The sequence below is a fragment of the Sinohyriopsis cumingii genome, chromosome 2, assembly GCF_028554795.1.
Source record: "Sinohyriopsis cumingii isolate HCF-2022 chromosome 2, ASM2855479v2, whole genome shotgun sequence".
Lineage (NCBI taxonomy): Eukaryota > Metazoa > Mollusca > Bivalvia > Unionida > Unionidae > Sinohyriopsis > Sinohyriopsis cumingii.
In genome coordinates, this window is record NC_142962.1 from 78,267,678 (window position 1) to 78,280,913 (window position 13,236).

Here is a 13,236-nt window from a genome sequence, read left to right on the forward strand (position 1 = left end):
GGTTTTGTTCAGTCTTGAGGTCATCTATTTCTTTCTTCTCTTCTACTTCCGTTCTCCCATACAATATATACCTCATTCAGATACTTTCTCTGACAATATGATGCTTTTTTATTTTCTTTTACTATAGAGTTATTTTCTCTTTCATGCTCAGCACAGTGTGTTCCAGATCAATCTTTCATGCCATACTCTTAAGTGTTGACAACTGAAAAGGTTGCTTTCTTGCTCTGGATAATTTATTAGTAATTTCCTATTCTCAGAGTATACATATCTTAAGAGGTCAAAACGTATAGCAATATGGGACATTTCATCATCCCCAAACAAACCAAGGTGATCACATTAGAGGACAGAATATAGAAGGTGAAGGAGGCAATCAAACTGTGACAGCGGAGGCCAACACTAAACAGGGACAAGGGGCTTGAATTACCACCCATCTACACCATTCTCATATCAAGTGGCCATTATAAGTCACATGATCAACATTATTCGCTGATGAAGGCAGTGTGATATTGCCAAAATATTGAGCTCTTTAGATACTTTTGCTCTGAAAATGGGAAATTACTAATGATCATTCTGGTGTTTAGTTTATTTCTAACATCTGAAGAAGTATTTCAGATAAAGCTGTGTTATTGTCAGCTTGAGCCATATTGATTATACAGATTTCATGTTGTTGTTGTGTGGTCAAAAAATAGAATCCACCATGTCACATACTGTAAGTCATGTTATCTGTTCAGTTTAAGACGTAGTCTCACTCATACAGATGATCCACAGTAGGTATATATTGTACATCTTTGCAATTGGTAAAAATATTTCATGCACTTGTAAAGTTCAAAAATATACCAAGATCATAGTATAAAAGTCAAAATTACACAAATACTAATATATCTCTGACCCATATTTCTCTATGTAAACAACTATAGCCTGCTATATGAGTGAGCTCTCATCTTATAAAATGTGTTATGCAATGCCATACTGAAGGTCCTCATCAAAGGAAATACTTGTGACAGTTAATTTTAAATTCTGGATCATTTTACTCCAATATTTTGATACATTAAATTTTGTACAAAAAAATTCTTTGTTTATATGGTAACGAAACACCATCGCTGTTTCTGATAATTGCATTACTGAATGTCACAGTTCATGTTTCTTGCATACATTAATGATTGTGTAGCTGCTGCACAATTTGTTGCAATGTATGTGTTGTTTGCAATTATGTTTTGTAAATCATTAATGTGTACGACCATTGAACAACTGTGTTCACTAATGCTTATTTTTTTATATAACTGAGGTAGTGTTTAATTATTAAAAATATTGGCCATGCAGAGCTTTAATATCCTGTATTAAAGAGATTCATCACTTGGAAAGGGTTTGATATCTGTAATTCTTTTATGGTTTTGGTTTATAAAAATGGAGAACACAGCACAGAAGTGATATAGTGTACATTTTTGTTCTGTGATGAGGGTAACATATATTTTTACCTAAGGTAAATGAAATTCAAAATTTTCTGAAGAAAAAAAACTTGTTGCATTTTGAAAACTGTTTGAAGACAGGATTATAATTTTGACACATCTTTCTCCAGATTGGGAAACCTAGCCAGAATCCTGTGGTGTTGAAAGGACACAGATCTGAAGTGACAGGTGTAGCATGGTCTGGATATGATGTCTTCAGGGTATGTAGCTTGCTTCGAAAGAAACACTTTTAGTTTTTTCTTGCACAAGTCAGTCTGCAGGTATGGCGACAGTGAAGTTTTATAGAAAATGGGACATTGACGGACACAGTAGTGAACAACATAACAATACACATTTTGTATGCAAGATAAAGAAGCATGCTTCTGGTAATTTTTCATACCTGAAAAAATATTTTTGCAAAATACCTAAAATAACATGTAAAAATAAATATTTTGGGAACAAGATCATGTAGGAAAATTAAAGGATTCAACACTGAGGACTCCAAAGTATTCAGTTAACTGTCAGTATCAAATTCATTTGAATCAAACATAATTGCACTAAAGCATGCGAAAGTATGTTGCTTGAATATGTGCATTGGAATAGGTAAGCATTAAAAAAAATGGAAAGTATAATGCAGACATAGGTGTTCTACTATGACATTTTTATTCTTACTCATGATCGAAATAAGATACAACCCAAAATGAGAGAAATTTCAGCGCTTTATTTAATTTTATTCATTGAATCTTTCTGTCCCCATTTAGCTGAAGCTTTTGTAAACAGTAGTAAGACCATCTTTGCTAGCCAAGGTTCTGATATGCTAGCTCTATCCACATCTTGGCAGATTGAGCAGATATTTCCATGCGTCAGTTGTTTGAATTTCATTGGAATTGGCAGCATGCCACCGCAATGGATCAAAACTAGGTTGTTCAAATTTGAACTGTTCCTACATGATCGAGTCAAGGGAGCACACAACTTGACTGGACTCATAAATAAGTAATTTTCCTTTAAAGTATCCATTTGATGTTAATTGCCTCCACAGTTTTTTGGCTCATATACATTGCACCGCTGTTTCACACTATTGGTTAGTTGACATTACATACTAAGGAAGGCAATTCATAAAATTGCAATAGATATCACTTGCACAAAGCACTAAAATATCTGCTTGACTCGCCAAGATTTAGACAGGGTTAACATATCAGAACCTTGGCTAATGATGATGTAGACAGACAGTAAATGAAAATTATATAAAATACATGTCATACTCAGTTTGAAAGATGTGAGAAGTCATTTGCTTCATGAGAGATGGGGGGCCCCGATTGGCCGAGTGGTCCAAAGTGCTCTCAGTTACGGATCACTGCCATCTCACCTCTGTCTGTGTGGGTTCAAGTCTCGGATTCAGCCAGTGTGGGTATGTGAGAAAGCTTGTCAGTAGCTTCTCGTGGGTTGTGGTTCTTTCCGGGGATTTTCCCAGGTTCTTCCTCCACCATTAATACTGGCCGCCATGTATAGCCTATCGTGTGCTGAAAAATGGCGTTAAACCCTACAACAGCAACAAAAATCATGAGAGATGTAGTGGTCACAATCAAGACTGGTTCCACTCTACCATGAAAAGGACTCAAGCTGCCTTTTTTGTGAAGGTTGATCTTCAATGAAGGAAAACGAGGTCTAGATTAATCGAGGACAATACATACTTGCATATGAGTCAGGTCCAACTTCATAGAGCTAGATTAGCCATTACATAATGCTGGGTCCGAGTCTTTGTAGTTTATTTCGAGTAATCATTAGAACAAACAGAAGATACCCTGATCTGCTGCTGCATTATGTGATAACACATCAGGGTCAATATTCTTTGCACTTGGACCTAACTTACAAGTGAGTATATATTGTAATTTTTCTCTTGCAGCTTGTGACCCTGTCAGATGATAACACCATTAGAATTTGGCGTTATAATCCCTCCATCACAGAGGAGCAGGCCATGGATATCAGAGTCGTATCAGGGATAGCAGAGATAACTCATCGATCCATAGGTAAGTTGACAATTCCTTTTTCTTGTTTCATATTTCATCATTCATTTCTGACATATACTTGTTGTTTGCTCTGCTGAATTCATGAAAATTCATTCATAAGTATATACAGTGGTCCCCCTCTTATAAGACCACCCTTTCTATAGCTGAAAAGAAAAATTATAAGAGTGGTGACATTCTAGAGGGGTATCATACAGATCGGTGCAATAATTAAATTATGAAGTATGAAAGGCATAATAATTTTAATATTTCATATGCTCAGTTAAAAGTTACATGCATGTTACAGAATTTAGAGTGATAAAACTTATGAATGTTATTTATAATAATTATGAATAATCATCAGTCATAGTTCAGAATCAACATATCAGTAAAATCAGGGCACATACATCTAGCTGTAACTATACCTGTCCTTCGATTCATTTTCCCTCTGCAGTAGAATGTATGTCATGCTGTTCATTTGAAATTTTCTGGCATAAAATATTTCAGTGATTGTGATGAAAGGACTTATCTGGTGCAGTCGAATTATGTTCATGTTTAATTTTAAACTGAGTATGTCTGACAACATTTTAAACCGTTGCAATTTTAGTCATTACATGAGATACTCGATGCTTGCAAAGTAATTGAACTTGTCACGTGCTTAACAAGTTTTAATCTGATACCCTTTCCAAGTACATTTCATAATCAGTGACAGAGAAGTCACAAGAGCTGTAATGCCATTTTTTCTTCTTATCAGTAAGATGTCATGCAGACTTGAACTGAACAATACTGTTGGCTTTTATCATCTTATTAATTATTGGTGGTATTAATAACCAATAACTACCAATGACAAAACCTAACAGGAAAGAAACAGACAGTAGTAAAGATAATAAATTACTTGCATCTTTGTATGGATTAAAGTTACTTTATCAGCATGTTGGAACAATGACAGTTAGATGAATTTAGAATTCAACAAATATTTGTGAGATTTATGAACACATGGCTTTGCATGGTGGGTAAGTTTGATGGGTTTTGTATTAATATGCCAGCAGTGTTAGAAGGGTGACCAATTTTGAAGAGTATTTCTGGACAAACGCATGGGATTCTGGCTGTACAAGTTGGTGGCCACTTGTTGTTGTTGGGGTGAGTCATTAAAAAATGAGACCACTACCATCTCCTTTTGGGTGGTTCATAGACATAAGCTACTGATGCTTGATAATGTCAAAGAAGGCTCTTGTGCAAGCCTAGTTGCAGAAACTTAAAATTGCAGTTTCCAACACCAGTGTCTAGAATTTTACCCCAGTCTGACTAATATTCAAACTCATGAAATGCTTGCCAGTCTTGTCAATCAAATGGAAGGAACATACTTATCTGCCAACCCTCATGATTTTAGTGTGAATATTACGACTTTCTACAGTGATTCACAGATTCACACCACATGCAAAAAAATCATGAATTCCCTAATTCTCAATTATTTTAAATGCTAGTCGTGATATCGGCCATTGCCGAAACAGTCCACTACTCCTAGTCGTGATATTATTAGAACTATAGCCGATTGGTACAGTTGGTCTGGTGGCAAGCATTTTAGCATATTTTAATCTATATGTATAAGACTAGTTTTACAAATGCTTTTAAAAGAAACCGTAGCTTAACCGGAATTTATCTCTGTGCATGCGCGGCCAAATCTGATTTGAATTACCGTTAGTTATTGCATCTCGAAAATGTCTTCACCACCAAGAAAAAAGAAATGTATTGCACAAAAAGTGACGTTTAGTTTGGAATATACCAAACATTTACAGTGCATTCAGTCAAATACCGATATACATCATGCTTTTTACACTGTGCCACAAATTTTAGCATTGGGCATGGTGGCAGAGATGATGTGAAGAAGCATATTGGTAGCAAAAAGCACACAGAGGTTGGGAAACTACATGAAGACAGCTTTTTCAGGTGTTGGAATTTTTTAGATTGAAAGATTAGCAAATATCGTAATTTGCTTGAGTTCATTTTTCCGCACATGCACTGACACCACTAATCGTTCACTGTTCAACATTTCATCTTGTGGATTAATACCATTTAGTAATTAAGCTACACTGCAGTTAAAATGTTTTCACCTCCAAGGAAAATGATTTGTATTACACGAAACGTGCAATATAGATTGGAGTACACCAAAATTTGGCCTAGCATTCAGCCATCAAACATGGATGTACATTATGCTTTTCACACAGTATTCTGTCACCAATTTTACAATGTGCACAAAGGCTGGTATTGTTGCTTACAGTTTACCTGTCGTATTTGTACCATTTAGTAATATTATTTTATAATACATTTATGACAGATAAATTGTAAGCAGTAATACAAGCCCCTGTGGGCATGAGGCAGAACAATGTGAAAAAGCACACTGCTATAGCATCCCCAGCAGATTTCATTTTTGGCATACTTTAAGCCACCTACTCAAGTCCTGCATGCTAGCAATGCTGAAGCATTGTTTGCGAGCTTTCTTGTTGAATTTAACCTGCATTTCTCATTTGGAGATCAACAACAGTGACAGTGAAAGATTATTTCCTATCATGAGGAAAAATAAGACAGACTTTAAGTGCCTCCTTGGGTGCAGAAAATTTGCAACAATTTTAGTCACCAAGATTAACCAGCAGGCAAGAAGCCTGAACTGTTTTGAAAACAAATTTACCATAACCCAATTGAGGAAGTTCATGACAAATAGTGTGAAGTTTGTGTATATCACTAAATTTGGCTGCAAATATAGTAGTACATGTAATCAGTGTAAATAATATGTTTTAGTTTTATTTTGGGATTTTCATACAATGCAGTACTGACCATCAAAGTGGATAGAGCTAGTGTCAAGATATAATTTTTCACTAATTGTGTAAAAAATTCACTATATGTTATCCCACTTTTCACTAATTGCGAGTCTGGAGGGTTGGTAGCTCTGAGCATATATGACTATTACATTTTTTGTTTGTTTTATAGTCTGCTGTTCTGGTCAGCGAAATGAGTTATTCTTATCTAAAAAGTATTTCAGTTGAGAAGAAATTTACATTAGCTGTCTAAATTAAAACTTGTCTCAAAATATAGGCATTCAAAAAGTATACTCCACTGACAAAAATGTTTTTTTCTCTTCTCCACCTCCTTCCCCCCACTCCATGAGGGGGCAGGAATGCTGTTTGTCCATAGTGAAACTTTCATGTGAGCAAGATCGTTCAACACTTCAGTCAAACAGCAAATGTTATATTTAGATCCCTTAGTGGATTCCATGACCAAATAGGTTTCAGGTTACTTTGGGTGTATCTTTCAGTTTTGTACATTTTTTTTAGTTCTTCGAGGAGAAAAGGGCTTGTAAACACTTTTTACAAACTGACTTGATGTAGGCAATTGAAATCTGATATTCTTGATTGTATTATTTTGCTTTATCTGATTATTTTTCAGGACATTAAATTATAGTTATTTTTATATTTTGTTTGCAGACCAATTTAACTTTTAGGGTGACAAAAGCCTTGTAGCCCAGATTAAACTATCATCATCTGAAGTAAACAGATGAAATTTGACAGACTTATTTTATTACTATGTAGATGAACTGATCACTTTCAAGCCATTGCAGGTATACACCCACCAGAATCACAAAAAATGTGAAATAAGGGTGACATTAACCTAATTTTGGTGGGAAGATGATGCATTCCCTAAGGCATCTTGTGGAACTTTAAAAAAAAACTATTTTAAAAGCCCAGTGGATGCAGTCAGCAGCAGCTGTTGTCATGTGAATAATGCATACATTTACTCTGTAGGTGTTATCACCAATGGCCAGGTCGATTAGAGGGTTTTTGCTGATGGATCAGCTTCAGAAACTGAAGTCATATATCTTCTTTCTTTCAAATAATTATCTAACTTCGTAACATTTTTTTTCACCAGGAACCTCTGCAAATTCAGATGTTGAGAATGTGGTGCCAGTTTCTCCTTATGTGCATATATGTCCAAGTACTCCCCAGTTGTCTAAAATCAAGCCCAGTGGTTCCAGTTTAATGAATACACCCAAAGTCTGTGACAAAGAGGTACACAGAGAGATAACTTCCAAAGTTCAAGGGTTGGGCATTTCAAACTCTTCATCAAAATCAATACGAGGCTGGTTATTAACAACACAGCCTGAAGTGATGCCAGAGTCAAAAAATGACGTTCTTATCAAAAAGACAAAAACTGAAAATAGAAACATGTTAGTTCCAGAAAATCCAGACTTGGAAAATATAGAACCAGAGAGAAAACATTCTTGCAAACGCAAGTTTATGCTAGGGGAAGAAAGTCCCAGAAAGAGGCAACGTGTTTTGACAAGTCTAGATTCTGAAATAAATTCAAGTCCTGAAAAGAGTCCAAATGGCAAAAGAGCAGATTTGTCATCTCCAATTCATATTTCCAAATTACACATTCATGCAAAGACAGTATCTTCTCCTACTGCAAATCTGCCAAATCTGGTGTTCGACCCTAAACCACTGAAAGAGGCCAAGGAAGAAGACTCTGATGAAAAGCCAAAAGTTAATTGGCTTACTCATCTAAGTCGACAGAAAAGACGTTTGATAGAAGAAAAAAAGAAGACTTCATTGCTTCAGGGACCAAACCATGTTCTAGAATCACCCCAATCTCAAGCATTAACTGCCACAGTATCAACCTTAAGTTCCAATGACATTTCATCTCAAGAGAGTTTAAGCAGAAATGAAATCTCCAGTCCTAGGTCCAAAATAAAGGTAAATTTCCAAAATTTCATAAGGGCTGGGGGAAAAAAATCATTTTTCATATTGCATAAAAATCAAGGTATCATTTTTCTGTCTTTTAGTTAAATGCAGTGCTAATGAACAAATGTTTTTCTTGCAAAGCAAAACTTGTCAGCAAATTCCTTCATCCCAGTATGATTCCTAGATTCTAACCGTATTCAGTTCATCTCTTTGATTGAATTGACCTTTAAACAACTGCCGGTCATTCTGAGAGCCTCAGCAATTGCTGTACAATCTATGAGTCCACATACCTGTTAGTATTCCCATCTGTGTTGTTGGGGAAACCTGCACCCTCTAATGGCCAAAATTGTGGGTAGAGAAATCTATTTAGGGGTCCAGTTACATTTTGCACAATCTTGAAAATACTTTTATTATGAAGGCTACTTTGAAAAGTACTTGCATTTGAGGATGACTCCAGAAAGTCATGGAAGAGTACTTAAGAATGCTCTCTAATCTTTGAAAAGTGTTTTTCTTAACACAGATTTAATTGAGTGGGGAAAAAGAATTTACTGACATCAGTATCAAGAAAAGAAATAAAAGATCCTTTAAAAGGGTTAGAAACCTGATATTAATGGAATTTTAATTCCATTTTAAGTCATTTGCATATTCAGTAAGACTTCCAGTTGCTTATGTGCTTATTAGGTCACAGTCTTGTTTGGAACTGACAGAGTTGATCAGGTGCTTTGTAAAGTAAAGCATAATTTCAAATCAGAGTGCCATAAGAGTTACCATTTGTGCTCATTTAAAAGTCGAGTCAAACTGAAAACAAAAAGAACCTTATCTGATGTAGCACATTCATGCCAACCATTACGCCAGACCTTCCAGCTGCAGTGTGACCCAGCTATAACATGGTAGTTGGGAGCCATAGAATCCGACCGTGTTATGAACCGAACAGTGTTATAAGCAACCAAGTCAGTTAGCTGAAAAAATTTAACCCACCCACCCACCCCCAAAAAAACACCAAAGAAAATTGGGGGTGGGTAATAAATGCGGGCGGTAAAATATGTGCTTCATCGGCACAGTTGCCATCTTGAATTGATGCATATTAAATGAGAAATATACCTGTAGTGAAAACAGAAGACATAATATAGTAGTTTACTTTATTTAGAAAACCATGAATTGGTACATATACGTGAATCCTGTTTATACATAAATGTCTAATGTATAGCATGAATAGAGTATCAACACGTGTACTCACCAGCGAACCTCATCATATGCATTGAATCCACAATACAAGTGATTCCATCGAAAATATGCACACACACAGCTTTAAAATATTCAATGATTTTGTAACAGGTCATATTGTCATATTGGTCTGAGTTCAGTGGAAAAACACAGCACAATCACGAATGACGAAACACATTTACTTTAAAGTACATTCCAAGTCAGTAAAAGTTTGCATTTTAAGCTGCCGTTGGTAGCGTTCGTAAGCATAAACTTTCGCCTACAAAAAGGAAACTTTCACAGCACAGTTAACATGTTCTGGTCACGTTGGAAAATGCAAAAAACCATCAGATTCCATCACTTTTATTTAAGTTTGGTACTGACTTCATTTGAAGAAATGTTCTCTGCTGTTGTTGAAAGATTGTAGTCGGCTTTCTTTGACGAAGGTGCAGGCGCTATTGAAGTCACCGCTAAAGGCCAGCTTTGGTGAACCAAACGAATGCTCATTTCTTATTGTGGCGGCAACATCAAATAATTGTATTGTTTGATTTAGACTGGTATTTTTCCCATTTGCTGAGTACGTTTTCATAACAATCGGTGCTTCAAAGGTAGTCTGTTTCCTTTGAAATTTGAGCAATCTATTTTGTCTGGGTACATTTTTAAAAAGGAATTGGCCGTCGTTTAGACTATTCTAGTCACTTTCCTCCATGCCTACTGAATAAACCAATAAGTAAGATGTATTTTTTTTTCTCCATTTGTGGTAGCAGCGTCATGCTGCCTTCCACGCATGCGTCTGAAAATTAACAAAGGGTCAACAGACGATAGAGATGCAGGTGTTCTGATGATAGGGATTATTACAGAAAACATGAGCGTTCTGAAGAACTTAATTCTGAGAGAAACAAAAAGGAATTTTACTTACCATCCACATACAAATGTCAGTCTTTGTAAATATATTAATTACTAGCGATCGAACGAAAATCCGATGAAAGATAGATTATGAGACAATGCCTCGCCCGGTTGATCTCCGTTACCAGAAATGTCAACAACAAAAAAGTGGATATTTCACAACATACAGAACTCGCGCTAGATTTCAGGATAAGCGGATTATGATATAACAATGCACTGTTTAGATGGTTTTTCAGTATGGACAAAGAATTTGTTTATGTAACAATAGATAAATTTCAGTGCATTTTATGGCCAGTTTGCGGCTTCTTTTCATGGGGCCTCTGAATTTCTGCACTCCAAACCTATGGTTGTATATAAAAGTTTAAACAGCCAACAATGTTGCCAACAAATAAAAAAGCCACATGGTATGTTTTGCAGCCAAGAAGGAAAAACAATCCAAGTTTGCGACATTGGCGAAGACCTACGCGATCCCAGAATAAACTTTTTATGCGTTTTTTCTTCTTTTTACTTTTAAGAAGAAAAAAAATACTTTTTCATGTACGAGAAAAATGCATATAGAATTTCAGGAGTCAAGCCACGATTGTCTTGTTTTATTCATACGCGATCTCTTCCCCAAAATGATAAGCAACGTTTTACGTTTTTTTTCTTCGTAATACTTAAGATTTTTTTTGTGCACAAGAAAAATACATGTATATGAAATTTCGGGAGCCACACCACAACCGCGTTATATCCGAATTCGCTTTATAATGGAGCACGCTATAGCGAGGTCACACTGTAATATGATTTTGCCGTAAGTCTTATGAAAGTTACCCATAAAATACAGACTTACGTCATACTAGCAAAAACTACAAAAGAAAGATAGTTACCAAAAATCCGGATAATTGGTTCATCCGGGTTTTATTTGGATCCCAGTTTCATCTTAGAATTAGTGAAATTAGTCAGGGAACCAGACTAACTTTACAGCAGCACCCCAGACACTTTAAACTGTACCTTTTTTTTAATGTGAAGTGTCTGCATGATTTGGGTCCAGAAAGTGATGCTTGTTAAAGACGAAAGGGAAAATAAGCTTTTAGAAAAGTGTTAATAATCAACACAGATGAATAAATAGGAGTATTCAGATTCTTGTGAATAAAAGCTGGAAAGGACACAAGTACACTTATTGGACATCATGTGCCACTTTGAGTATGTCTCGTGGCAGGAGATATGATTTCAGTCGTTTTGTGAAATGGTAAAGAATTTCCAAGAATTATGTCAAGTTGAGAGATAGCAACAAGCCATTGAGCTGAATAGGGTTTGGAACTAGAGTTTGTGCAACTGTACTAGTGGTAAATAAAGTCTATATGTACTTTACAAACTTTTCAGTTGAACATGATGTTTATCATCAATACGTCAAACTTTTAATTACGTTTTCCAGCTTTACAATAGCAGTTATTGATATTTTGTTACCCCTTACTGAAAACTGGTCAATCTTATGGAAGAAAATCAACCGCCTTACTGCAACAGACTTATCAGGGTTGGCAGGTTTGTTACGCTCTTTTCAACCAAATTGCATTTTGCAATCGCCTGTATGGATTACGCTTTCTTGTTTCATTAAGAAATATTTAAAAAATAGAGTAATAAAAAGTTGTTTTGCTCAATGTTATTATTATCTCTTTAATTCCACTCATACAAATTTGAGAATATTCTTAAAAAAGATGACTGCTACATATAAATAACGTAAGAGTATTTCCCTTATTTGCTATTTATAGCAACTGTATATGACCCATTTTCAAGAAAACAGACAGGTTTCTTCAGATATGAACTTTGCCTCACAAATTCATGATATTTGTTAGCTTTTAGTTGGTAGACCAGTCTATACTTTAGTGAAATGCTTTATGGTGTGATGGATCTTTTCAAAGTTCAAAACATGTCAGATCAGACGAAAGAACAGATCAGCACTGCCTCACAAACTTTGATATAAGAAGATGAGAGTAATGTCATATGGCATTTTGAGCTCATTGCAGAATTCCAGCTCACGATCATTCAGCAAAAGTTAAACATGTTGACTAGTAAAAGTGAGTGCTGAATTTTTTAAGTACATTTTGTGTTTGTATTCTGGTTCTAATCCATATTGATTTTGCCCTTTATGGCAAGAATTTTGACATGCTGCAAAAGCCGGTTGGTAGCAAAAATAAATCTTTTTCATACATGCTTTAATTCTGGCATGTAATAAATAGATTACACTTTTACACACAAATTACACATTTTTGACATTCATAATAGCAATAATTACGCTTGTAACTCTCGTGGGGCTGGCATGTACACATAGCAGAATGCACCTGCAGATCAGGGTCTAGGTTGTTCTACTAATCACTGCTTTCTCTAACTGCATAGATCCAGATCTGCCAGCATATTATGCAATGGCAGATCTATGTCTGTGCTGTTTGCAGTTGGACTTGACTTATAAGCATGTATATATGGTATATATACATTTGACCATTGTTTTAAAGTTCTAAGCCAGATCAGTGGGTAAAGGTTCTCATGGCAAGAATAAAAAGCTTAAAAGGAATTTAATATCAACAAAGACAAATTATGGAATTTAGAATAGAGTTCTTTAACATGAAAAACTCTAAATGGCGTTAGAAACCCTAGCAAATTAAATTTATAACTCACAAACTGATGTAGATGAGATGACTGCACGTCTGTGTCAATGCCCCAAAAGCCTATAGAGCTGCAGTGTTTTCACCTGGGCTGTATTAAACAGAAAAATATTATTGGGGAAACTTGGTTTAAAGACTCGAACACCTAATTCTAATATTTGCTGAACTTGACATGCCACAATCAGCATTCTTACTAAGTTTAGATGCAGTTAATTATGGTTCTATAAATAAAATTTGTTGGTGAAAAGTGCTTGAATGTCTTGATAAAAGAATGTCTGTATGAATCATGTCAGTGGTTTGAAAACCA

The 13,236-nt window shown here is 35.5% G+C and overlaps 1 protein-coding gene across 1 annotated transcript in view; it reads left to right on the plus strand.

Moving 5' to 3' along the window:
* Window positions 1-13,236, plus strand: part of LOC149805240 (denticleless protein homolog) — a 63,908-nt gene that overhangs the window by 45,549 nt on the left and 5,123 nt on the right. The window contains exons 12-14 of the mRNA XM_089948754.1: window positions 1,577-1,666; window positions 3,349-3,472; window positions 7,370-8,193. Coding sequence (XP_089804880.1) covers window positions 1,577-1,666; window positions 3,349-3,472; window positions 7,370-8,193 — 1,038 coding nt within the window. The remainder of the gene's footprint in view (window positions 1-1,576; window positions 1,667-3,348; window positions 3,473-7,369; window positions 8,194-13,236) is intronic.